The sequence below is a fragment of the Telmatherina bonti genome (genome assembly GCF_933228915.1).
Source record: "Telmatherina bonti genome assembly, chromosome: 4".
NCBI lineage: Eukaryota > Metazoa > Chordata > Actinopteri > Atheriniformes > Telmatherinidae > Telmatherina > Telmatherina bonti.
In genome coordinates, this window is record NC_136622.1 from 33,200,615 (window position 1) to 33,227,605 (window position 26,991).

At 42.1% G+C, this 26,991-nt stretch overlaps 1 protein-coding gene across 1 annotated transcript in view; it reads left to right on the forward strand.

Moving 5' to 3' along the window:
• plxna2 (plexin A2) overlaps window positions 1-26,991 on the forward strand; it is a gene marked incomplete at both ends in the record, with an annotated part of 193,455 nt that overhangs the window by 133,577 nt on the left and 32,887 nt on the right. Inside the window, 9 exons of the mRNA XM_079239812.1 lie at window positions 2,356-2,473; window positions 3,799-3,935; window positions 5,753-5,920; window positions 9,967-10,060; window positions 18,724-18,963; window positions 19,287-19,430; window positions 19,868-20,102; window positions 22,295-22,437; window positions 24,263-24,531. Coding sequence (XP_079095938.1) covers window positions 2,356-2,473; window positions 3,799-3,935; window positions 5,753-5,920; window positions 9,967-10,060; window positions 18,724-18,963; window positions 19,287-19,430; window positions 19,868-20,102; window positions 22,295-22,437; window positions 24,263-24,531 — 1,548 coding nt within the window. The remainder of the gene's footprint in view (window positions 1-2,355; window positions 2,474-3,798; window positions 3,936-5,752; window positions 5,921-9,966; window positions 10,061-18,723; window positions 18,964-19,286; window positions 19,431-19,867; window positions 20,103-22,294; window positions 22,438-24,262; window positions 24,532-26,991) is intronic.

Below are 26,991 nucleotides of genomic sequence, written 5' to 3' on the forward strand. Positions count from 1 at the left end.
TTGGATCCAAATGTTAAAAAAATCTACCTCAGTTAAAAAAAAAAAGATAAAACTCACAAGATCACTGGATGGAATTTTGTTGCTGATCTGAACGTTCACGTTGACTATACACTGATCCAGTAGAAAATATTGCCTTGCGAATTATTCATACGAAATATTCAGAGTAGGTGTGTGAAGGCCTTTATCCTGAGAGGGAGCGAACACACATGCAACACACATGCATTTGGCTGAATTAATGCACCCTCATGCGCACACACAGGCTATCACAGTCATGCTCTCGGAGGAGCCTTTAACCCTAATTCTTTCCTTGGCCTACTTCTGCCCTCAGAATGAGAGCTGCTTACCACTGCACCATTCCCAGAACTCATATTTCCACTGGTATGGAGCACAATGCAACTATCCCTCTCACATACATCTCACATACATCTTTGGACAGCAACATATTGATCATTTTAAACACATATCAGGATGTTTCTATGATAAAGTAATAGCTGTTGACATGCAGAATGTGTCCACTGATCACTACTGGGCAGCAATGATTAAAATTCACAAAGTGGCAACAAGGGACCATTTGTCAGAGAAACACTTGTCTGACAGCACTTTAATCCAAGTGGGGGCAAGTTGGGAATTAATTTATGTGGTATATGAAAAAGTCTTAGCAAAATTAAAAAACTGACCTGTGACATCTTTGTTCTAAGTTTGAAGGCGTTGGAGGGATGATGATGTTCTGAGCCAGACTTCCGTTCGGTTTCTCAGAGGTCATATTTGCTTCATCATAAGAATGTCCTTAAATGACTCATAGTGCTTGTTTCTGACCTTAATTGAGCCTCCAGCTTCCTGTCAGGGGCTGGTGGACAAGAGAGAGAGGAAAAAAAGTCATATATCTTTATGTCTATCGCTTCAGAGGAGTGTGTGAAAGCCACAAGCTGTGTTTCCGTTACCTCTAGAATTGTGCAAAACCTAAATATTGCAAAAAAAAAAAAATCACTAATGGAAACACCTCCATTTAAAAAAACAAAAAAAAAAACTCTAATATCGTTAAAAAGTTTTTACGCTCTCATGATGTTGTTTTTCACATGGTAGTGATGTGAGAGGGTCATGTGACCACTTCAGTTCTGATAAAGATGATGCGTTATGAAGTAAACAACAGCAAAACGCAGAGATAAACAATAAATTAGAAAAGAGAAATGATTAAAAATGGCTTTGAAAAACTGTGGAAAATATTTTAGAGCTTCGTGGCGACCGTCTTGCAAATCTCATAAAATCCTGTCAGTCTGGCGAGATTTCACGAGAACTGCGGCTAAACACTGTTCAATGGAAACACCTGCAAATTGCAATTCTTGTTTGTTGAAACTTTTACAATTTTTGTTTTTATCTTGTGAAAAAATGTCGCGGCAAGGCAGCGCCGCTGTTGCTTTGAAGAAAAGCCTCCGCCTTTGTGGGCTTTTTGTTTTGGTTTTCCTGTTTTTACCACGTTTATTAGCCTTCAAACTAATTCCTAATTCGTATAAATTCAGTTTAATAAGATTTCTTTTTAGCTTTTTTTCATAATGTACAACAGCAATCCAACTAAATGTTTTCTTTTACACTACAAGATATATTTCCATGAGTCTGCAGCTTAACGAAGGAATCTTCTAGTGAAGAAGGAAAGCCAATCTTTTCGTCTGTGCGGTCTAGTCAGAGGATAATACGACTTCTGCCAGAGAGTAAATCCTCCTTTAGCCACTGTCTTCCACACAGTTGATCCTACGCTACAGGATGCCCACAGCCATTTGTTGTAATTCAGATGATGAGCGCTGGAGAAACAATGCATCTGCTCCGCTTCAGCAGCTCCTCTCCTACCTGCCAGTCATCTGCCTCGCCACCTATTCGCTCTCCCTTTTCCGCACCGTGATTGCTTCTTCTACTTTATTACTGCCTGGCACCACCGATCAATAGACGTTCTCACTTTATTATGTCATTTGAACTAGTCGCCTGCTGTGTTGGGTGACACCTGATCACATGGTACGATAGAGCAGTATTGATCCTACAGAGGGATTTACATTAGACTTGAACCATGGGCCTGACAGCAGCGCCGCTGTTGGGTGTGTGTTTAGGTGGGGGGGGGTACTGGTTGGTGGGAAATTTACCACAGTCAGGTTTGGGTGCGTCGGAGTGTCAGTAGGCGGGGAAGATCATTGTTCTCATTTAAAGATGATCATCAGGGGGGGGTCCCAATCGATACCTGGATTTATCAGTAATAGAATGAGTGAAACAGGACAAGTGGAAGACAAATCAATCTCATCTTATTTTATTTATTTATTTTACCTTATTGATTTATTTCGAGGATTATTCATGTACTTTTGTCTCTTGCAGGATTGTTTGTGAGATGGATGCGACTCCTGCAGGAAGCAGACCTGGTCCGGTCCAGCTGTGCGTTGGCGAGTGCAAACCAGAACTAAAGGCTCGCTCCTCACAGCTCTACTCCTTTGTGGTACGAATGTAAAGATACTACGTAGTAAAAGTACTTATCCAGGTTGCTGAAGTCAGTGTGAGGCAGGAAAAAAAAGCTGAAAATATATAGATAATTGTGCAAATTGTTTATTGGCTTCAGGTGAATAAAGATGGCGGTTGCTATGCCAACCAGTAATTGGTTGGGTTACTTTTGAAATATGTTTTTATTGATGGCAAAAGGTTTTTAAGGGGTCCTTATTAGTAATATCTGCAGGTCTCTGGCTGTAAGAGGGTAATTTCACCATTTATACAGATTCCAGCCCAGTATTTACCTGAGCTGTATTACATCAGAATGGAGGGGAAGAAAAACAGCCTAACATTTCTTTTTCCCTAAAAGTTTAAATGCCAGCTGTTGCAACACTTGTGGATATTGCATCTAATGGCTGTCAGAGTGGAAATCTCCTAGTTTCATATGAATAGATAAACATTATCCACTGTCCTTGTCAGTCACACATTTCCTAGTATCCGTCTTCCACAGTCTGTCCGACCTGCAGCTAAACGCTAATCTGCTTTCCCATCTTTGCATCATCACAACTTCACAATTAGCTCTTCCTTAATCATTAGCAGGAGTGTGTGAGGCCTGCTGCTGCTTTCAGAGCACCCTGGAAGTCACACATACTGAACCAGTTGTGAGTTATGTCACTGTGCTGCCAGCTCTTGCTTGTTTTCCACCTCTAAGGTTGTGTTAGGCTGTGGAATTCCTCTGAGATTCCTCCACAGAACCCAAAATTGCCTCCAAGTCAATTCCCAGGCATTGCACCTACTGTACTGTTCGGCAGGTTTAAGGCAGGTTTAGTCAATTTAAATCAATGCAGACAGACGTGTGCATGCTTTTCTGCTTACACGTGTTCCTGTATATGCTTGCACGACTGCATGTGTGTCTTCCCATATGACAGGATGTCTGTGTGGATATTTCTCTATCTGTACGATGGCAACCTGGCTGCCTGCTGCTGTAAACACTAGTTATTTTGAGAGTGTCTTTAAAAAGCTTCACTTAGACACAACGCTGCAATGCACAACACAGCAGCAGCATCTCTCTGGGATTCTAAGAGCGCCTGGTTTCATCGTCTTCTTCCCCGCCAGCGCCGCGCTCCTCTGCCATCAGCCTGGCAACGTGAATAACTGTAATTTGCTTGGGATATGTGATAATACATAAAGTTGTCAAGTGTTACCACAGGGATGCTTCCCTGTTTACTCTTGACAGTATTCATCTTTTAGTCTGCCTGTTGGTCACCTACACGGTCCCTTCATGTTGCTCTCAGGTCTGTCTAACCTCTTTCTATCTCTGCATCTGTCTGCATGCAGACGCCAACCGTCACAGGCTTGTCTCCGAGCCGAGGTCCAGAGTCCGGAGGCACCAAAGTAACCATAATGGGTGAAAACCTTGGAGCCGGCAGCAGCGTCAACATTCAGTTTGGAAACCAGACATGCGAATTCTTTGGGTAAGGCGTCCCTATTGCATTTGTTTTATTGGAATTGCATTTGTTTTATTGGAATTTTGCCATTTTAGGCACAAAATGAGAATTTGCTAAACAGCCAGTATGATGGGGAATCTGTTTAACGCTAATTAGTCATCCTGCATAACCAGTATAGAATAACAGCTGGCCCCAAACTTTCTGGCTCAACCTCTAAGCCAGTTTTGTTGTATTTCTTTGAAAAATAAATTTCCTTTAATAATACACACTTTGCTGAATTTGCAAGGTAACAGTATAAATGTGAAAGATGAAGAAGAGTTTTTATGTTTGTCTTCAGTAACCATCTGCTAAAAAACTGAATCTAAGACTCACTTTGAAGGAACCCCCCACCCCCTTTCCTTTGAACAATGAAGCAGAAATATGTACAGAAGCAGAGACAGGAGTTAAAATGATGTAATGTGTCTAATGTTGACATTAAAACACAGGAATTGAGGAGTTCGGGAAAGTAAACTGGTGAAAATACAGTGAAAAAAAACAGCTAAAAATATACACATGTAAGTTCATTTTATTAATTTATTTATTAATTAACTTTAAAGTATTTAAAATGTTTCAATTTAAAAGACATCATTTTATATTTTGTTATGTAATATTTTATTATATATACTATAATATTCAGAATTTGAAAGTTAAAGCAGAAATTTCAAATAAGTTACCATTTTATAATTTTATAATTTTATAATATAATTTTTTAAAGTTTATCCTTTTCATTCTGTAGCATTTATTGACATATTGATTTATTTATGGGGTCATTTAATCATTTATTTTGGATTTTGATCATTTTTGTCCTCATATTATGTCTTATATTGAACTCAAAATTTCTTTTTAAATTTATTTTGACAACATCTTCATTACCTTCAAACTATTTCACACAGAAAACGCAGCCTTAGTTTATTTGACATTCTGACCCTGCTGTGCACGCCGCTGTCACGCAGCGTGCAATGCTGCTTCCAGACGAATTACATCAATGTATTTCTCATTCTTCTAGCATATGCTGGTTTTACTGGTAAAGAAAATTCACTCATGGAAAACGAGTTTTTGTTTTTCTGTAAGAACTTTTTCAAGAAATGTTTTTTCATTTTGCTTCATCCTTCACTTTATCAATGAATAAATCCAAACCACCATTTATTTCCTTCCATCTCTCCCAGGTTACTTCCATTCCTCCTCATTCCTCCTCTCTCATCTGGTTATTTGCACCTTAGATGCTCCCGTATGTCCCCTTTCTACTTTCCACTCCTATTCTCACCCCTGCCACAGCAGTCTAACAGTAATTTTCTAAAACAGACGAGTCAAGCCCCGTTTAATAAGAAATGGGGCTAATTGTTGGTTTCTGCTTTTGCGCGGTTTCCCTGCCATTGGGGGAAGGGGAGGATGGGGGGGATGTTCTATTACAAGCCCTCCTCTGCTAATGAATTGGGACAAATTCACAGTGTGTGCAGGTAGATAATGGAGCCTTGTGGAGGAAGGGGGAGCATGCTGTAGCAGCACATAAGAAAGGTGGGGGTACAGTGTGTGCAGAGGTGCACCTGTGCTCATGCTGTGTTCTAAGCCAGATAATTACTGAACAAGGCTGGTAGAACAAATTGCATAATATATTTTGTTGCTGTAGGTGGTGTCTTGGCTCATGTGCATAAATTGAGTAATATCAAAGGTAATGCACTACTTAAAAGGGTGTCAGAGTTGTGTTTTTTTTTCGTGTGTACTCTTCACCCATGCACCATTTTATTCACATTTATTGCAGGTTGATATGATTTGTTTTTAACGGCAGTGTTATTCTGCTCTTGCAGGCGAACCATGACAGAGATAGTGTGCTACTCTGCCCCCTCTCTGTCTGGGGTCGGTCCAGTTCAGATCAGCGTAAGCGTGGATCACGCCCAAATCAGGGAGAGTCTGACGTTCGAGTACATAGAGGACCCAACTGTCCAGCGCATTGAGCCAGACTGGAGCATTGCAAGGTGACACTAAACACACCGCACCGTCATCTCATCCAAAACTCTGACCTTGAGATTCTTGTCACCCAGGCAACAATATTCCCTTCCTTCAAGTCTTTAGAGTCAGACGACAGGCATATAGGAGCTTACAGTGTTTTAGAAGAGAGCAAAATATGCCTCATGCACACATCATACTACTCTCATGCACTGATTTGTCTTTTGCAATCATCAAAAAAAAGCATCCATCGCACACAAAACATCCACACTGCTCCTGCAACGGAGCAGCTCACTTCATGCAACGACCACGAAACGAAAGAGCTCAGGATCTTACCGTGCAAATACAAGCTGCTGCCTGAGGGCCTTTATAATCTCTCAGGTCTTTCCTTGAAAACTGAACTGTGCCAGCTGAAATTACCCTCACCTTTGACAAGTGGAGGTAGAGACAGATAACTGCCTTTACAACCTCCTGATTGGTCCATTTCCAGGAAAATCAAACCCAGATGTAGGTCCAACGTGACTGCGATTGACAGGTGTCACTGCAGAGAGCAGTGGCACCTAAGAATCGAGTCAAGATGCTCGTTAACGTAGCCAACACACTAGGGCTGTGATGATATACTTTTTCCCATTTCGATTCCGAGTTTTTTGGGTGCCGATTTGATTTTAGTTGCAATTCTCACAATTCTTTGATATTGCTGATTTTTGTAGACTAAAAACAAAAGTAAAAATACGAACTTTTTTTGCTAGTTATTTTTCTTAATTTCAATTAGGAAAAAACAACACAGTAGCCAGACCATCATTCTGTTGCTATAATGCACAAAAAGAGTTAAAAAAAAAAAAAAAGTTTTAAAAAAAATCAATTAAAAAAAAAAGATTAAAATGGCAAAAATTTTAGAATTGATTATTTATATTCATTTGAAAAACAAAATAATTTTTTTTAACCAAATAAAAATCCATTTTAAAAATTTTGAAGCAATAAAATCAATTCGATTTTTTTCAATTTGATTTCCCACCCCTACACTGTCATATATACCTATAATGTGTATTGACTGCTGTATTACTTAATCATATATTTATGTAGATTTCCAACTCCAGTCCTCAAGACCTGTAATCCAGCAGGCTTTCGTAGTTTTCCTGGTCCAACATATCTGTATCAAATCAAATGGATCAAACAGCTTATTGGCTGCTTCTTCACAATGACCCATCAGTTTGAGTCAGGTGTGTTGGACCAGGGAAACAATGAAAACCTCCGCGACTGCGAACCCGATATAGATACTACCATTTTTTATTGTAACGGATGGAGATGAAACATTTATCTGCTTTAGTGTATTTAGCATGGAAAAGAGGTCGCTAACCTAACGCTGAATACAATTAACAATAGTATTTTAAGTTTCAACAAGACTGCATCATTTGCAGCTCATGTATAATATCAAGAAAAGCTCACATGGACAAAAGCTACTTTGAAGGATCATTGCTTATCATTTTATAAAGCCCTTAATGAGATTTTTTATCTTTATAAAAGACCTTGCACCTGTCCATCACTGGTATAATCATGAAGCCGTCTCCAGTCTGCCACCCCCTCACCTTACCCTCCACATCCTTCAGCTAAGTACAGATGTCTCTGCTCCAAGGACTAATGCCTACTATCTGTCCCAACACCTGTACCGAACCTGGAAAAGTGGTGTTCAATCCTGCTGCTTGGAATCAAATGAAAAATGGGCTATATGGGAGCGAGCTGGTCCCAGTGGCTTCAGTTCTAATGGCTTAGAGGAAAACACATCTGCTTGTAGGTGATTTCACTGATTCAAACTGTGGCTGTTTAATCTCTACCATTGATGTCCTGCAAAAAACACTTGATCACATTATGATTCTGTATTTCATTATTCCTTCCTATGTGTGCTGTTTTATGGATGGTTTTCTATTCCATACAGGCAACCTTCTCAGACACCTATTAAACCTTCGGTTTGAACAGAAAAAAAGCAAAAATAAGAAACTGGCTTTAAAAAACACAAAAGTCTTTGGAAAAATTTGGCTGAGATTTCAATATGTGGCAGATAGGTTAGCTGATAGGTTAAAGCATGCACTGACAGCAAAAACAAGTAATGCTAGTCAGTGACTTTTTGGTGAAACTACTGTAGGTGTTCTTTAGAAATGGTAGGAGTGAGTTTCTTTATTATCTATTATTGATCAGTTATGGAGATTTTATAAAGTAATTAATGAAAAACATCCATCAGAAGCCAGGACAGAGGACTGGAAATCTAATAACTGAACATATGTATCGGGCTCAATGCTGTGGATGTCTGTGTGTGTCAGTCTGGAGCCAATGTGACATGTAAGGTTTTAAACCTGAGTGCTGACCTTTACAACTGGCAGTTATCACAATACTCACTCACACACACACATACACACACTTACACACAGTAATCATAACCATTGTTTTAGGAACAATAGAAGGTATTAAACACAAGCACAGTAATTATCAATCAGTGACACTTCACATAATAAACACTGTTGTTTACTGTCTGCCACACTTTGCATCTGAATTTCTTAAATCCTATCTTGTGTCTAAACTGGTTTCAGATGTGTGTGTGCTGGAATTTAAAGGTGCCAGAAAGACAAAGAGGATGTTCGTTGAGTAAAGTCTAAACACAGCCGAAGTTGTCTGAACTAAATCTGTTAATTCACAAATTTTTACAAGCTTTCAGAAAAAATCCATACAGTTTATTGACAAGCTAAGCTGCTTATGCTTAGCCATGTATCACTAGTGCCAGCGCTAATGCTAATCTCCAGGGTGTGTGTGTGTGTGTGTGTGTGTGTGTGTGTGTCTTGGACACCAAAGTCATTAGGAAATGGTTAAGGAACTTGAAGTTGGAAATGATTCTGGTCCAGTTAAAAGCAAGATGTGTCCAGTTGTTCTGGTCTTTAGAAGCAGGTTGCTTCTTCTTCTGTCTCATAGCAGGTTAGCAGCTAAACGAACCGTGTGGAACGTCATACATGTGGAACCTTTGTTTGAGAAAAGATTTCATGCGGATGCTGCTGCAGGAGGGTCAGCGAGAGATCCGTGGTGGGAAGCCAAGAATCCGATAACGTATTCCTTTGGAGTTTGGAGGGAAAGAGAAGCTTGACCTTACTCCTTAGTGAGTCAGAGAAGAAGAGAGGATCATAACCTTCCCACAGCAAAAGTCCAGTTCAACCCACAAATGAATGATTTTATGTTGTGACATCCCCAACAAGTTCTGGTCATGCATGCTAAAGCTTAGTTAAAACATTCGGAAGCGCAGAATAATTAGTTGTTTCTGAGTCAAAAGCACTCTGTCATGTAAAGGGAAATGGTCCTTGTCAGTTCTTTCGCAGCTGTTTGTGAAGTTTTGCATAAATATCATGCTGAATTAATGTGTCCCCTGCATTTACAGCTGCAAGGCTCAACCAGTTTTTACTGCAGTTTGTTTAGGTTGTCTGCAGCAATGAGTCGTATTCTGGTAGATTAAAGGGTTTGGACATGTGTGTTCATTAGAATCAGCAAAGGACTGAATGGACTTCATGCTCTGGAACATATCTGCAGCTTATGCTGTGGGCAATCATCCAGTTGTAGATGTATTCAGTGAAAGGGAACTTCTTTAATAAGTACAATAATTTAAGAGACAGCAAACAGAAGATAACCAGGTTTAATAAGAGATGATTAAAGTTTTTTTCTCTTTTGCTTTTTGATGAATAACATGCACTTTTGAGCAAATACAGTTTCAATTATTAATCATTCCATCTTTTTTTTTTTTTTTTTTTTTTTTTTTACATTTTTTAATGATTTTCTGACCAGGGCTGGCCATACAGCATTTGGATAAACCAGTCAGTCTGACAAAGGGATCCAGTTGTTGTTGGGTTTTTTTATTATTGTTATCAAAAATACTTTAGTTTCAGATCAGACTTCAACTGTTTTTCACAGTAAATCATTTCATATATGTCATGCCAAAAACATTTGTGCTACAGAAATATCCCAGTTAGCTTTCTGAGATTATGAACAAAACTGTGTTAGCCTGCCATGTATAATGTCTGCTTATTATATGTTATTTTTCCAGTGGTCATACCCCTCTGATGGTGACTGGGACCAATCTGGATGTGGTTCAGGAGCCCAGGATCCGAGTGAAGTACGCTGGTCGAGAGTCTGTCAATGTAAGAAGGACTAAGCTGTTTTCACCATGTTGCTGCATGTGCATCAGAGATGGATGAGTATCGCTACAGAAGTAGTTGTGACACTTATACACATAAATATACATAATTCAGTCAAAGTTGACTCATCAAAAGTTACTATGCAGGAAAATCAGTCTGTTTAGCTGGAGAAATGAGTCCCATCTTCTAAAACGCCTCCAGCTCTCTTTGCTTGTTTGACCTCCGCTTGAACTCGGTCTTCTGAAGTAAAGCAGATATGAGTGATACTGCTGGCACTGAGAGTGATCAGCATGCAGTATTTATTGAAGACTTTTAAGCCATCCATCCATTTTCCCTCACCTATCCGAGTCTGAGCCACGGACACAGCAGAACATCTTAGACTTCCCGTCACTTCTTCCAGCTCTTATCGGTGTTCCCAAGTCAGTTGAGAGACATAATCTCTCCAGCATGTTGTCTGTAATGCCTGGAGCGTCCTCGCGGTTGCATATGTCCTAACCACCTCACCTGGAAGGAGTCCAGGGGGCATCCTAACCAGAAGCATAAACTTTTGATGCAACGGCACAGAAGCTTCACTCAAAAGCCCTGAATGACTCAACCTCTCCTCCCGTGTCCAGAGAGAAGCTGGACATGTGGACTATTGTTCTTATGGTTCCTACATACAGCTTAAGACCATGGCGGAGCACATGGACGGACTGGAACTCATCAACTTTTCTCCTTTGGCTTTGCTCTCAGTTTACCACAAGAGATCAGGATTGTAAATCGATTGAAATCAAGGAAAATACTTAATGCTCAACTTAGTTTTTTGGCACTTTTGTCGTCTCCAGATTGGAAATGAGGTCTTACCCGGAGTGGAGAGCTTCAGGTATCTCAGGGTCTTGTTTAGGTGAGGATTGACCGCACGCTTGACAGGCGGATCGGAGCAGCATCTGCAGTGATAAAGACTCTGCATCGGTCTGTCATGCTGAAAGGTTTGCCAGTCAATCTAATTTCCTACCCCTACCAATGGTCATGATCTGTAGGTAGTGACCAAAAAAAACAAGATTGCAAATACCAGTGACTGTTTGTCCTGTTTATTTATTCTGCACCAGTAAAACATTTACAGACATGTTCTAATCAGAACAAATCTCCATTTTTACTACGACTCTGTGGTTGAAGTGATATACCTTTTTCATTATAGCTATGCGATTTTCCAACAGTGACGTAAAAAGAAAGCAAATGAACTCAGTGATGTCACTTGCAATAAGCTGCGCAAACATCTTGCCTTTTCCAGCTCCTCCTTTTCTAGGTTAGATGTGCCGAACGCTGTTGCTGTTTCAGTCTCAACAGCAGACTGATTAGTTTATTCCTCCCTTTTAAATGCAGCAGACAGACTGGCTGCAGTTCATCAGTTCGTCTGGTTCTGCATTATGTATGCCTCATTCTGTTGTTTCGCTTCTGCTGCTTAAAGTCTGAGGTTAAGTTTGCAAAGTTTACAAGCTCTTTACCTCATAGACTGTTCCATGTCATTTCACATTTCAACCTCATCAATTATTCAAGACTCGGGTCTAAATGTTTGTTTGTTTTTTTGTTTTTTTTATGTTAAATACACCACAGCTCAAAGGGCTGAGCAACAATACCGCAGCAGTAAGTTGTTTACTGACCTGACTGAGGTAGAGTGGGTACAATAACAGCCTGTCCAGACTCACACTCATACAAAACACACACACACAGATTCTCACTCTCTTATGACAATGATGTAAAGAAAAAAGAAGGAAAAAATCTTGGGACTTAAGTGCGCAGCGTGAAGCTGAAACTGCATTTACATGAACGTGCAGTGATAAAGCAGGACAACCGGCTGTGGGTTTGGACAGTCTTGGAGGACTGTGTGATCAGGTCAAAGAGACTCCTAATGGCTTTCAACGGAAGATTAACTGCAGTCAGAAGTCTTTGGTCAGCATAATCAAAGTCCTGGCTGCAGGAAATCGCTACAAATTGCATTGGAGTCGCTGTCCTGGAGGTCCTTGCTTAATTAAGAATATGAGATTTCCCTCTCTGTGGTTTAGGGTAAAGTGGGTCAGGCAGGAGAATGGACTAAAGCAAAGGACATAGACTAAAGAGGACGGGAAATGACATCAGGAGTAAATGCTGATGCGTCCTTAAGGCATTTCTGGTTGCTAACAGTTCTCCAGTATGGTTTATATAAGACAGTTTGACAAATTCCCACTACACACACAGTTAAATGCTGTATTGACCCATATGGCCCAATCCCATCTCTTAGTGCTACTTTTTTCCCCATCCCCTTGCCCCCAAAACTCAGTTACTGAAAGTAGCAGTTGAAATCTCCTCCTAAAGGGACATCCCTTTAAAAAAGCAGGTAAGACGTCAGTAAAACATGTTGAGTAAAACGCAGGTAGCAGTCAGCATTAGGTAAATGAATACTGCAAAGAAGTGTAAATACAGTAACACTGACCAAATCCCCTTAAACTCCCCCAGAGATATTAGTTCATTTTAATTCATATTGCAAGTTATTCCAAGTGGATTCTGTTCTGTAGACCAGAATGAGAGCGAAGCCTTCATTGAGTCTGGTTTTTAGATATATAGGTGGAGAAGTAGAAACTAACTAGACCAGGAATAGTTTTATATGTGAAAGTCAGCCGGTATGAAAGCCTGCATACATAGAAGAATGGCTTTTTAGCTACATTACATGAAATACAGTGATATGTGTGATTTCCGCAACCAGTAATAAAACCCACACCACAGTGATACACAGGATCGAGTTTCTTATGATACTGACCAGGGGGATTTAAAAACAACAACTCCCCGTAATCCAGCAGAAGTAAGAAAGCATTTGATGTCATATATTCCCTTGTTTTAAAGTTGGATTTCTTCCTAAAGAAGATGCCCAACCTCACCTTTCGCTTAGATATAAAGTTTTCAGTGTGTGTCTTGAATGACAGATTGTGATCAATGGTAATACCTAAACACTTTCAGGATGAAACTAGTTCCACTTCAACCCCTTTGAGCCGTTGAAAGCTTAGGAAGATCAGAAGGTTGTCCTTTGCTGTTTGAAAGCAACATGTAGTTGGATTTTGTTGCATTTAGCACCAGCTTTGGCTGGGTTAGGTGAATCTGAATAACATCAAAAGCAGACCCGAGGTGTTCCATAGTTTGGAATTTTGAAGTAAAAATATATTATAAGAAAGAAAAAACATCTGCGCTACCTGAAACTGCCAGAAAAATCAGTCTGTGGTACAAGTAGTTGTTGTTAGCTACATGCTAGTTAGCATTCTAACAATAGTGACTTCCGTTGCTTTTATATGAACATGCAGGTTACACTCATGTCAATGGGAACGTTGTTAGTCAGGTGATGAAATTTTTGCAAGGTTCTCAATAAACTGAAGTGATCTTGCACGAATGAACTGGGGCCCAGCTAGCTTGATTCATCCTGAGATGAACGGGTTCAAAACGGAGGGCGAGAGGTATACATGCAAGCAGCTCTACACATTTATCCCATCATCCTCTCTGAGTGTCCAGCATCCTGTCATTAGCGCCGTAGAAAGTAGCCTGTGTCATTATCGAAGGTTTCTTTAAAGGGGTGCTATTATGGTATTTGGAGTTTTCTGAGCTTTCTACACTGTTACAGTGTTGAATCCTCATCAGACATGTGAACGACACTGGTTTTTATCACCTAAACGCATGTTTGAGTTTGAGTTCCAGCAACTCTCTCCGTTCGGTTTCCATGGCGAAGAAAAACGTGTCACTTTAGAGCGTTTTTTCTACTTGGAAATCCTTGTGACGTCCCGGGGGATAAGGTTCGGTGATTGGTTACCTTCTACTGGTTAACAAGGGCATGTACAAATACATCAGGCGGGTGGAAAACGTGGGATCAAGTTATTTCCAACGATGGCTGGTGAGTTTACCAAAGAGAGACATCCTGCTGCATTCGTTGCTGTGGGTTGCTGTTTTCCACTTCGTTTTCAGGCTCTGATTCAGGTTCCAACATGTAGGGCTGTATGCTATGTGTTGACATTGTATTTTGTTTTTTTTATTGAGTTCATATGAGCCTAATCCTTCTGTTTATGAGATGTTACAATGACGGCAAAAGCAGGTGCGGTGCGCGCTCCCGATGTGGTGCAGTGGCGGGAGGCGGGGCTTAATGCGGAAAAGTCTCAATCCACTCGTTTTGCCCACAGGCTGATCTGACAGCCTACGGAGAGGGTCGGTCTGAAGTAAATAAAGCCATTTGTGACAATAACTCCATCAATCCCAGCCCTTCTGGTCTCAGAAATAAAAATAAATTAGCCTGAAATGCACATAATGGTTCCACTTTAAAGATATGTCATAGCGAGGTTTTGATGCTGCAGCGTTCCCTCGTGTTGCAGCATAGTTTCCCTAAAAGGCCTTTTTAAAATCTGAAAGTACACAAGTAATTACAAGTAAAACCCAAAATCTGTTGTGCTTTGTGTTTAAAAGAGGAGAAAATAACATTTGATGAGTGTGAGGGAGATGGGAGGGCGTGTTGTTCTGTGCTGCCGGCTGCGCCTGTTTCTAAAGCGTTGAAAGAGAGTTGCTGCTCGCTACACTGCCTTGTCTCATCAAACTCCCAACCTCCCAAAAGAAGCCTGTGTCAGTATTGTGTCGCCCCCACGGCCACAGAGAATGAACTTCTATTAAATGCTAAGGTGACTATTATCAATTCTGCATTCCCCCCCGCCCCAGCCTCCTCCACCCTTTTTTCAGTTTTTGTCGCTGGAGGAAGGCAAACAACAGAGCAGCCTATAGTAATAAGAGCTGCTGTCTGTCAGGCTGCCTTCAAATGATCACCTGTCTCCCACTAAATTGCTTCTGTTTTCTCCCTCCCTCGTGTCACCTACACAGATTCACAAAGAAACCAGGAGATGGGGAGAAAAAAAAATGCTTTCTTTGTAAAATGCTCCGTGTCTGTCAGCAAATTCACAATTTAAACATTTATCATGATCTTGATTAAGGCTTAAAGGGTTATTTTCCAGCTCTACAACATTTTCCATCCCAGAAGGATTTCATTTAATACATTTGCCACACTTAAGATGTCTGTACTTGGTGTCAGCATATTGGGTGCACTTACAGCTTCTGCTGATGATAGAAGCGCCACAGCGTGGGTGGAGTTACACCAATCAGACTGTCTGATCAGAGCAGAGGGTGCCGATCAATGCCGCAAGCAGCAATAATGGGTGCTCAAAGCTTACGGTTTGCTGGATACGTGTCTTTTAATACCCGATATCTGGAGATCTAGAGCTGTTTTTCTGTGCCGTCTTTTATGTAGAGCGCTGATATTTTAAAAAAAAAAAAAAGACAAACAACTCGTCAACGTGTGCAGCAAACACATTTTAAACAAAAAGATAAACCAGTGTCTCTGGTCATGGAGCTCAGACACCTTACAGAAGCTGGAAGGATGGATGGTAGATGAAGCTCGATTTAATGCCAATATGGCAGAAGTCTCTCGGAACGGCAGGCAAGCCGGGAAACCGACACAAAAGAAACGTCAGAGCCAGTGAGTAGATATGAAATGCTGGCCTCCAGATGACCTTTGACTCTTTGAACCCTTCACATTTTTCTGAAGCGCTCCACAGCCAGCTCTTTCCCTCAGTCTCTCTCACCACTACCCTGGCCAGAGACCTTTGAATGATTGAGTGGGTTGTAACCACACAGTAGATCACAGTAATGTATTCAGCCACAGGGGCTGGAGTAGTACTGCCTTAAAACTGCCTGGCTCCAAAACTGCAGAAATAAGACAGATGAGGCCACAATTCCAATTATTTTCTCGTTCTGTTGACCTCAATTCACTTCATAATACTGTACAATGCATGGCCTCTCACACCGCACCGCCTAAAGGACAAAATGGATTCGTGTAAAGTGTGTTTTTTTAGACAATTTTGGGATAGTTTCTTTAAATGCAATTTGCTATCGTTGCTGTTTTTTGGAGATTAGTGGTAGGAATGGTATAAATCCCAAAGAAATGTAAACAAATGACGCTTTTACATTAATTAAAAACACACTTAAACATAATAAAAAGCATTGTTGTGTTTTAAAATGCAATCATTTACTGCCCTATCTCCCATTTTTCCATCAAACTCACTGTGCCCTATCCACCCATTACTGCTCTCTCGCTCATTTGCTCGCTGCCACACATCCTGAAAAACACCCCTCATGATGATAGCAGCAGTTTTCTTTCCTGACAGAATTCGATGAAGGAGAGGATTTGAGAAAAACATTGGGGGAAAAAAAAAAAAAGCACAGTATCCATCTCCGGCAGAGCAGATGGTAGTCAGAGCTTTAGTTGACTTGCAAATGTCCTGCTGTTCCAATGTGACAGTCACGAGGATGCTGCCGGAGCATCTGGGCTTGTCTGCGGAACATGTCACTATGCCAACCGAGCCCACACCGAGCTCACCCTGTTATCCATTAAACCTCCAATGTCTCCATACCGGCCCCGGTGAGCACACTGTGATTGGCTTATTTGTCCTGGTTGAGTTTCCTGCACCAGGAAGTGCAAACACCATATGGAGCGAAAGACACAAACATCAACCTAGTTGCCTGCACGAGAATCCCAGCGTGCACTTACACGAATTCCTCTCCGTAAGTGGGTAGAATGAGTTTCAGTGAGAGGATTGTAATGCTGCATCTGAAAAAGAAAGCCTGAGTGTGTGTTTAGTAGCACAGATTGTTCTACCAGTTATCTCAAGGCGCTTATTTGCGGCTCTGGAACAACGCTGTTCAGATTGTATTAATTACTTCTGGTCCAGCGCAGACTGGCATCCAGTGAGGCTGGTGTAAAATTTTCATTAACGCTCGGCTCTTCTTCAAACTTCTCGGCGGTTAATGTGATTTCACAGAACCTAAACTTGGTGAAAGCATGTCAGGAGTGTTATCTGGGTGTGCTATCTATTTTTAAAAAAGAGCTTATCTTTTTCGCTCTCGTCATGCGCTGCTGCTGCTGCTGCTGCTGCTGCAGAATCGGGAAGTCAAAGAGGAAAAGAAACGTCAAATTCAAGGAAAGTTTGCTTCCATGCATTCACACACAGCTTGCAGTGCAGTTACAGCCTACCGAAGCTGCTGGGATGGGTCTCTGTAGGTGCATGTGTGCCTAAATGATTCAGTGAATAAGCAGAGATTTTTTTTGTTTATTTGTTTATTTCTAACAATAATTAGATTATAACTCAAACATGGATATAAAACGACAAAGCAAACAAAAGGAAGAGGCCACACATGTGACGCAAAAAATAAAATATACAAGGGAACAAGCTATATGTTCGAAGAGGAGAAGGAAGAAGTGTAAAACTTACTAAATCCTTCCCCTTTTTCTGATTGTCAATGTTACACATTATATAATCACAATAACTACATAGAATAAATCCACAGCTTCAGACATCAGAACATGCATATCAGCCTAGTCACCCATATAGTGCATACAAGATCTTAACTCACGCATAATCACCCCAGACTGCATTATCCATGATCATGCAATCCAAAACATAGCAACGAACAATACTCCATCATATTTGCTAGAATTCACAATCATGTGCTTAAATACTACCACATAATCACCAAACACATCCATGTGCTCCCTGCAAATTCATATTAAACCTACTCACTCCCATACCTTTTGAATATACTCTGTTTATATTTTTTCTTAAATCTTCAAGTCAAAGTCATCACGTCGAAGCAGTAATATGCCATAAAATGAAGGTTTGATACCCTATTTTAATTTTACTATCCTCCAAATGAAGAAAGAAATGACAACATTTCATCTTCAAGTCCTCCCGTCGAAGCGGGGAGTTTTAGTGCTGTCTGCTGTTAAATTGGCCAAATGAACTGAGATAAACAACAGATTGATAGATAAATAATATAATCATGACTTGAGATCTAAAGTGCAGAACATACATATCAGCTTTCTGTTCAGAGAAAACCTACAAAGACTCGAGTTTAAACCCCAGGAGAAAGTAAGTAAACATGCCTCCCCTGCAATCCTGCAACCCTGCAACTCACCTTACACCATGCTGGCAAAATCCAATCGGCGTACCCCACACAGATGAGTTTGCATCGATCTCCCTGCTTTCTCTGCAACAGCAGACAACAGGTAGTTGCTAGCATTCAGCACCTTTGATGATATTTACCTCTAATTAAGTTTCTTCCCCAGAGAGAGGGAGAGAGCTGAGAGGGAGTGAAAGGAGATAAAAAAAACTCTCGGAGCAGAGGGCTGTGCAGCAATCAATCCTCTCTCTCGCCTTGCCTCTGGAGCTGAGCTAGGCAGGATGGATGGAAGACGGGTCTCTCATCCTGGCAAACTGGAAAGAAGTAATAAAAGAGCTATAGCTCAACTTTTACCTGAGGAAACAGGAGCAATGCCTCCATCCTTTCTGGCTGTTGTCCTCAAGTGTTTTACAGCGAGCGAGTCGATCGGAGTGATTTATTCCCAATTTTCTAGACGCTTTCTAAACAGTGCAGACAGATTTAATGGAAATAAATCTGGCTCTCTGTGAAGAAATGGGACTTTAAATGGCAATTATTTGTTTCTGCTGGTGAGATCTTAGGTTTTTTTACATTTGTTGCTTTTATTCCTAAACCAAAAAATGCATAAAGGTTCATCACAAAGACTGAGAGCTGCCGTGCCACAAACATTTCCTCCTTCTTGTTTTATTTCTCCCCAGGTGTGTAAGGTGTTGAACACCACCAGCATGAGCTGCTTCGCCCCCTCTCTCATGGCAGAGTACCACCCAGGTTTGGACACAGTGAAACACGCCGACGAGTTCGGCTTCATCTTCAACAACGTCCAGGCGCTGCTGGTCTACAACAACACCAACCTGCTGTACTACCCGAACCCGTACTTTGAACCCCTCAGCACCACAGGCGTCCTGGAGCAAAAACCAGGCTCCCCCATCATCCTCAAGGTACTGACACACATCCTGCACAACTTCTTCTCTTCTTACTTAGTAAATTTAGCTCATTTATGTGACATTCCTCGTGTAGAAGACGCCTTGTGGTATATTTCAGTCGTTCCTCCTGATCTCCAGCTGCTGTGTGAAATATATTACCGTGTCTGATCTCGGTACAGAATCATATTTCAAGGCAGCTGTGCCCAAACCGGTGGATCTGATGTAGCTGACATATTGTGCATTTGCAAAAATGCCCGATTTTCACTGAGCTGTGTGTCATTGTGTCTGAGTTTATCCTTTAATTTCACACCTCTCCGTCCATCACTATACGCCCACAGGGCAGAAACCTGATTCCCCCAGCGTCGGGAGGGGTGAAGCTCAACTACACAGTACTGATAGGAGAAACTCCCTGCTCGGTCACTGTGTCTGAGAGCCAGCTGCTGTGCGAGCCCCCCAATTTCACCGGCCAATACAAAGTCCTGGTGAGTTCCTGTTTTAGTCCCTTTTTTCCATCCGTCGCTGTATTTGGTATTTCTTCCTCTTTGCATTTGGCTTCAAACTGAATTATTTGTGTTCTTATCAGCTGAGGGAAGGGGTCAAAGACAGCGCGGTGTGAGAGCCATCAAAAGCTTCTGGCAGGATCCGTGGCAATTATTTTTAGTTGCCTCCTTGTTTATAGAGTGCAAGCCCCGCATTGTTTCCCTCACATCTTCAGCACGCAGGTGGCCAGGAAAGGAGAACGTATTTACTTTTAGTTGGAGCCGAATTTACTCGCACACGCCTCGGTTCTGGCTTTGCAATGTGCATATATGCTGTGCAGTGGACATAAAACCTGCTGATATATTTTGTAACATGAGGAATCCGTGTGCTTCCTCTCCGAGAAGTCACTCCTGCTATGTGTGCTCGCATCTCTTGGCAGGTTCAAGTAGGTGGCCTCCATGTGTCTCCGGGAGCGATTCACATTCTGTCTGACAGCCTGCTGACCCTTCCAGCCATTGTTAGCATCGCAGCAGGTGGAGGTCTCCTCCTCATCATCGTCATCCTCGTCCTCATCGCCTACAAGAGAAAGTCGCGTGAAAATGACCTCACCCTCAAGCGCTTGCAGATGCAAATGGACAACCTGGAGTCGCGAGTCGCCCTGGAGTGCAAAGAAGGTTAGTGTGAGAGCGAAGCAGCATCCAGCTGCATGATTGTTGGGTGGAGACGGTTTTCCAGCTGTCCTCACTTGGAATATCCTCACAAACAAGCTGCAATTTTATAGGCTGCTCTGTAATACAGGCAGCTGGGAGCATGGCTACTGAACACACTGTAATCATGTAACAAGCAGAAACGTGTATTTGTGGAAATAACGCAGTCGCTGAGTCACGGCTGGTCCGTCTGACAATGCGGTGAAATCAGGGAGTCATCCTGCTTATTTATCTCAACAGATTCAGAGATTTAAGCTCATTCCATCCTCCACAAGAAGCGAGAATTTTTTTCTTGTTCTCGAGGTTCCGAGAAGAAAATGACGTCATTTTGTTCCCGCGGACGCGTTTGAAGACAGTTCTCGACACGTCGGGCTGGCAGCACTTTTTTCTTGCAGGGCTGCGAGAAGTATCGTGTGATTGGTCGGACATTTGAGGTGGGCGTGGTTAACACGGAGAAATCATGAAGCGGAGTTGCTGTTTCCGTGTTTTTACTGTTGCAGGTAAAACGGATTGTTTTGATAAAACAGCTGATCGAGGTGGTGAGAAAGTACCAACATTTTTATATGTAGCATGAAAACCCTAGGACCCAGCTGCATGCATGACCTGCCCTGCCGCGTGTACAACCCGCCCTGCCGTGTGCACAACCCGCCCTGCCGTGTGCACAACCCGCCCTGCCGCAGATGAAGTTGCTCGTTAAATATGAAACTAGAAAAGCACGCAGAGAAATCTCCGCCAAGCACAATGTTAAAGAATCCTTTTAAAACATTCCTGGATCCAAACGGTGATCCGGATCACCACCAGAATTTAGTTTTTCATTTTTACATTTCCGTCCGCTTTTAAGTTATCTTGAGCAAAAAGACGGCGGGAAAAACATAACCTGGTGGAGGTAACAACCGGGTTCATTGCACATAAAAGCAGACATCGCCCCCCCCGCAGTGATCCCTCCCCGCTGCAGCCCTGCTTCTCCTGGAGGATGGATGGACCTGACTAACAAGACCTTTTTTCTTGTTCTTGCTTCTCGTGGAGGATGGAGCAAACTTAAGCCTTACATGTCGCCCTTCGCATCACTCTGCAGGCTTTGCAGTTTTAGTCAGTTTGGTGAAGTCTGTGATTCCTCATCCAAAGTCCAGAGCTGGTCCTCGAGGTGTGTTGATGCAGTGTATCACTGCGTCAACACATCTGATGCAAACTCATCAGGCAGTGATGAGAAGATCCGTTTTGTCCTCTGACCTGACACTAACAAACTACTCGACTCTGACCTGACCAGTTCATATACAGCATCGATTTGACCCCTTATGTCATCATCAGGGTCTCTACAGCCAGACACTGAGATCAGAAAAGTCCGATTTATGTTTGACACTATTCATGGGGTTTCATCAGCCAGAAAGGACCTTATTACTTCAGTCGTCCCCAATCAGCCATCACAGTGGGGAAAAGAAAGAAGAAAACATCCACTTGCAGTAAAGAATTGTCAAATGACAGCCAGGCAGACGGAGTAGGCAAACAGAGAGAATCATACTGGCAGCCTTGGGAAAGAAGAAGATTAATGTTTTAACCATTAGCAGTGGGCAGGAGAGTCCTGCCTCGCAGGGTGGATTTAGAAAGGTGTCTGGGTTGCTCTGCAAGTTCCCATGAGTCGCAGGGGGGGCCGCGAGGCCAGGAGCCGAAGCCCGAGACTGGTTGATGCGGTTTTGAGGAGGGTGTTAGAGGACCGCTGCTGTTCCTGTGATAGGCTGCAGGCGGGGAGCCTCCCCAAGGGCGCCCAAGCAGAGCAACAGCGCCGTGGGCTTGAACGGGAATCAGCCAGGATGGAGCCAATTAACTAGTGCTCACCTGCAGCCTCACACTGAGATGACACACTCTTTGGGGCCTTTGCTACAGCCAATTTACTGGCTGCTAGATAAAAATGTCTAAGAAAAGAAGGTGTATGTGTGAAATAGAGATTGTACTTTTTTTTTAGAGTGAGCTGTGAAATAGTGAGCGACTCTGACACATAGACGATCTTGAGCTTCTTCATCATGTCGGGAGTAAACACCACGGAGATAAGAGGGATTGGCTTATTTGGTCCTCAGGGATTAAAGAGCAGTTTTATTTGTGTGATGAATTTCTCGAGTTTTTCCTCCAAATGATTCATCTCTCCTCTCTTCCTCCTCTACCAGCCTTCGCAGAGCTGCAGACGGACATAAACGAGCTTACCAGTGACCTCGACAGAGCCGGCATCCCCTATCTGGACTACAGAACATACGCCATGAGAGTCCTCTTCCCCGGCATAGAGGATCACCCCGTCCTCAGAGAACTGGAGGTAACGGAAGACAGCGAGGGAGGAACTGAGAGGAAGATGAGCGAGACACATGAGCAGCAACTGCATTAGCAAAGGAGAGTCAAAGTAAAGTTGTAAAAAGAGACAGAAGGCGGCTGAAGAGTCTTCCCTCACTGTTCCCCCCTGCAGGGCAACCTCCATAAGCAGGAAATTGCTCTGGGGAGGAAAGGAGACCCGTGTGCCAGTTATCTTTTCTACACTGTGATCTCACACACATACACAGTCAGTCATGCTGGGCAGCAAACACTCACACACCCATACATCCGTATGTATATCTACACACCCTCACACATGCAAGCTGCCTCCTGAAAAACAGGGTCGCAGCACTTTGCTATTTCATCCACCAGTGGCTGCGGTATGAGGGGTAATGAAGTGAGTAATTCCCACTCCTCAAGTAGGAGTGTGGGTTCTTCAATCGAGGAGGAAAAACTGGCTGTTTAACACTTTTTACTCCTCTTCATGAGACCACAGTGGTTCTGGGAAAGTCTTCACTCTGTTTGGGATGCTGAGTGTTCAGTGGACGACACTGTCAGGGATTCGGAGGACGTTTTTTTCATTATGCGCAGCAGTTTGAGGTGGGATGTGATGAAGGGCTTATTTGGCATCTACTTTGTTCAGTTTACAAGCAAAGAATGTGCTGGAGAGGTGAACATCTGGTTACCTGAGTTGTATGTTGTGTAATGATAAGTCTTGAAACTGTCTTTCAGTGACTGGATTGATGAAATCTAAAGTATCAAACATCAAGTAATGTCCAGTCCTCCAGACATACCACATAAAAAAATGAAAGAAAGTTGAGTGAACTAAAAGAAGCAAGGCAAACGACTAGCTGTCTGTTTTCTACACCCACTTATTCAAATGTAGCTCACTTGTTCCTGGCGGAGGCTCAGACCAAAGTGGGTTGGCTGTATCTGTACTTGGGGGCGGAGCCCTGAGTACAAGCAGACGTTGTGTCATTGGCGCTATTTGTTCATATCGAGGCGATTCCCATAGTGAAACATCGAGGGAAGTTAGGAAAAGAACCGGAAGGTCACCACCAGGCTCCTGCACAGATCACATTAAATGACTTTCACTTCTTACTCGAGTTGTGTTCAGTGACCCTGGTAACCCTGGAACTGTTTACTTATTTTGTTGTGTTAGTTACTTGCATAATCTTTCCTGGAAAGCATGAATATTAACTAAGAGTAAACAGACTAACTTATAGCACACTGCTCGTTAGCAGACTCCTGGTCAATAATAGACAAGGATCTTCTATGTCAGTGTTTTTTAACCACTGTGCCGTGGTACACTAGTGTGACGTGAGAGATCATCAGGTGTGCCCTGTGAAACTACCCAATTTCACCTCATTGGTCTAAAAAGCAGCTCTATGTTCATCCAAACAGGCCCCGGTGAAAGATAATAAAATTTCTTCTTGTGTTTATCTGATTTCTATTCAAGAAGCTTTGACGAGATGGACTTTATATTCATAATATGGACTTTTAAAAAAGCAAAACATTTTGGTTTTTGGTGTGCTTTGTGATTTTTTTTTTTTAAAAACAAGTGTGCCTTGGCTCAAAAAAGGTTGAAAAACACTGCTATTTGACCCATGATGAGTGGGATTTTCTATCTGCTTCATGTAAAGCACGACAAAGATTATGATGTCTTTGGAAAAACTCTTTAGTTCGAACCAGACAAGGTCACGATGAAGTTAGAGTAGCTGATGTTTGGAAACTGTTTGGCTTTTTATTATTCAAAGCATCGCTTGGTAAATTAGTGCTGGGTACTCATTAGCCTGAGCATGCCTGTTGTTTTTCCTCCTTCTCCTGTTCAGGTGCCAGGTCATGGCCAGCAGAATGTGGAGAAAGCCTTGAAGCTGTTTGGTCAACTCATCAACAACAAAGTGTTCCTGCTCACCTTCATCCGAACACTGGAAATGCAGCGATCTTTCTCCATGAGGGACCGTGGCAACGTGGCTTCACTTATCATGACTGCCCTGCAGGGACGACTGGAGTACGCCACTGATGTTCTCAAACATCTGCTGTCAGACCTGATTGACCGCAACCTAGAGAGCAAAAACCACCCCAAATTGCTGCTGCGCAGGTAACAGGACATTGATCACTGCTTTTTTTTCAGCTTTCCTTGGTAGGTTAATCTAAAAGAAAATAAGAATAATTCTTAGCAACTCTTCACCAACAACAACCACAAGTCTTTTTTGTCATGAGCAACTTAAAGTTAACAAAAAAGGAGCCACATGCAGAGTTTTACAACCCTCAATGGAGTTTGTCCAGGGTTAAACAGGGGTGGCAACATTAACAAAAGAAAGCTAGGAAAATGTGCAAATGAAGGCTTTAATTTGAACCCACTTGTCCTTAAAAGCATCAGATCAGAAAACAACAACCAAACAAACCCGACAACAAAAGTATAAACCAAAGCTGGCACCAACCCAGCGGTAATCACAAAAGCGTCAAATGGAACACCGAACACCAAACAGTCAGTCTCCTTCACAGGAAAGAGTGGCAAGCTGTGGCACCAAGGCTCAACCAAAACACAGCTGCCAGGAACGAAGGTTGGTGACAGCCTTCATTCGGGTGCTCAGTAGAAGGTCCGGCCAATCAAGAGTAGGTGGGCGAGTGGTGACCAATCAGCATCCAGCACACATCAGCCTGAGGGCAGCTCCAGGAAGAAAGCCAGGTGTATCAGATCCCCCAGGTGATGATGGTTGGAATGATGAGCTAGATGACTGGCCATGGGCTGTAACATGGAGCAAAATGTAACTTTATTAGGCAAATCTAATGAGAACAGAATCCACATAAAATGGTACACAAAAACAGGAAGCAAAACTAAACAGAATTAATATCTGAAGCAAGTTATTTAAAATAAACCAGGAAGTAAACCTCACCAAGGTGTAAAAGAAAAACTTACTGTCAATAAACAAGTTCTAAAACGTGGATCTGGGATGCATTTGTCTTTACGTCATAAATTAATCAAAATGAACTATTTTGGTTTGTGATAAAAACTTGTTTGATCCAACTTTGTTCATTATTTAACTTAAAATGATGACTTAACCATCCATCCATCCATCTTCTGCTGCTTATCTGGGGTAGGGGTCGCAGGGGCAGCAACCTAAGCAGGGACGCCCAGACTTCCCTCTCCCCAGCCACATTTGCCAACTCTGTGGGGGGGGGGGGGATCCCAAGTCGTTCCCAGGCCAGCCGGGAGATATAGTCCCTCCAGCGTGTCCTGGGTCTTCCCCAGGGTCTCCTCCCAGAGGGACGTGCCTGGAACACCTCACCAGGGAGGTCCAGGAGGCATCCTGACCAGATGCCTGAGCCACCTACATTATTACTTAACCTAAAATGAAAAACAAACTGTAGAACTAGCTTACCACATAAATTTCTTCCATTTGTAACGAGGGATTGAAGTAAGTTTATCCAAGTTCCGTAACCAAGTTCATTCAACTGGACAGTCAGACCTATTCATATTATTTTAGGACCAATTGTGCAAAGATTCATGGCAAATTCATATTGAGCAGGAATTTAACCATTTGTGTTTGCTAACCTATAAAAGTGTGTTATGTGCTTGACTGCATGTGTTCTGTCCACATTTACACATTATTTTTCAAATGTTCTGTCCTTTTCGGGTGAATTTGCATCAGGATAGTCCACTAGACTCGGTCCGATTGTGGACTTGGTTCAGTTCGGGGGTGTTGTGCTTATGCTACACCTCTCAAATGAATCAGATCTTTTAAAAAACATGTTTCACTCTCTACCAGAGGCAAGAAAACATGACACTGCATCAGATCCTGGTGGTCCGGTTGATCAGATTTCTTTCAGAACTTTCCCCAAATTCTTCCAAGTCTTGTCCTTGAGCGATTTCTCCTGATCAGAGCCGTCTATCATCTCATACGTGTGTATGGTTTGGCTGTGTCCTGAACCCACATTGGACTTTGTTTTGTAGTCAGCCTCCTGTATTTGGTGCGATTGAAATGGGCCGAGACTTGTGTTTGTAGGCAGACAGAGTGCGCTTCTTTGATCTGAATCAGAATTTGTTGCACACTCATAGTACCCAAAAATTAAGCAAATTTTATAAGGAAACTTACTCGGATTTGAATCAAAAAGGCTGATGTGAATGTGCCCCCTGAAATGTTAAAGTTGGTCCCATGAGTGTGAAGGACAGCACAGGAGCTGACCCCGAGAACCACCTAGCACTGATGATCAAGTTAATTCAGTAGCCTAAATAAAGTTAACCAAATGATTTTGCCACAATGTTTCTTACAGCAGTATAATTTAGCATACATACAATATACTTCTTCCATTCTGGGGAACTAGAAGTGTGGAAGTACACAATTAATTTATTTTTTTTCACACTATGCTATCTGTAATATGTGAATAGTAAGTGACGATTAGATAAATCAAAAACTTCATTTTGAGCACTTGAATCTTTTAAGTTGAGAAATGGAGTCAAAATGGTTCAGACCCACTTGAAAGAAAGCAAGGGATTTGATTAATTCTGACTCACAGTTGTTGAGTTGAACAAACTTAAGTTGGATTATCTTAATTA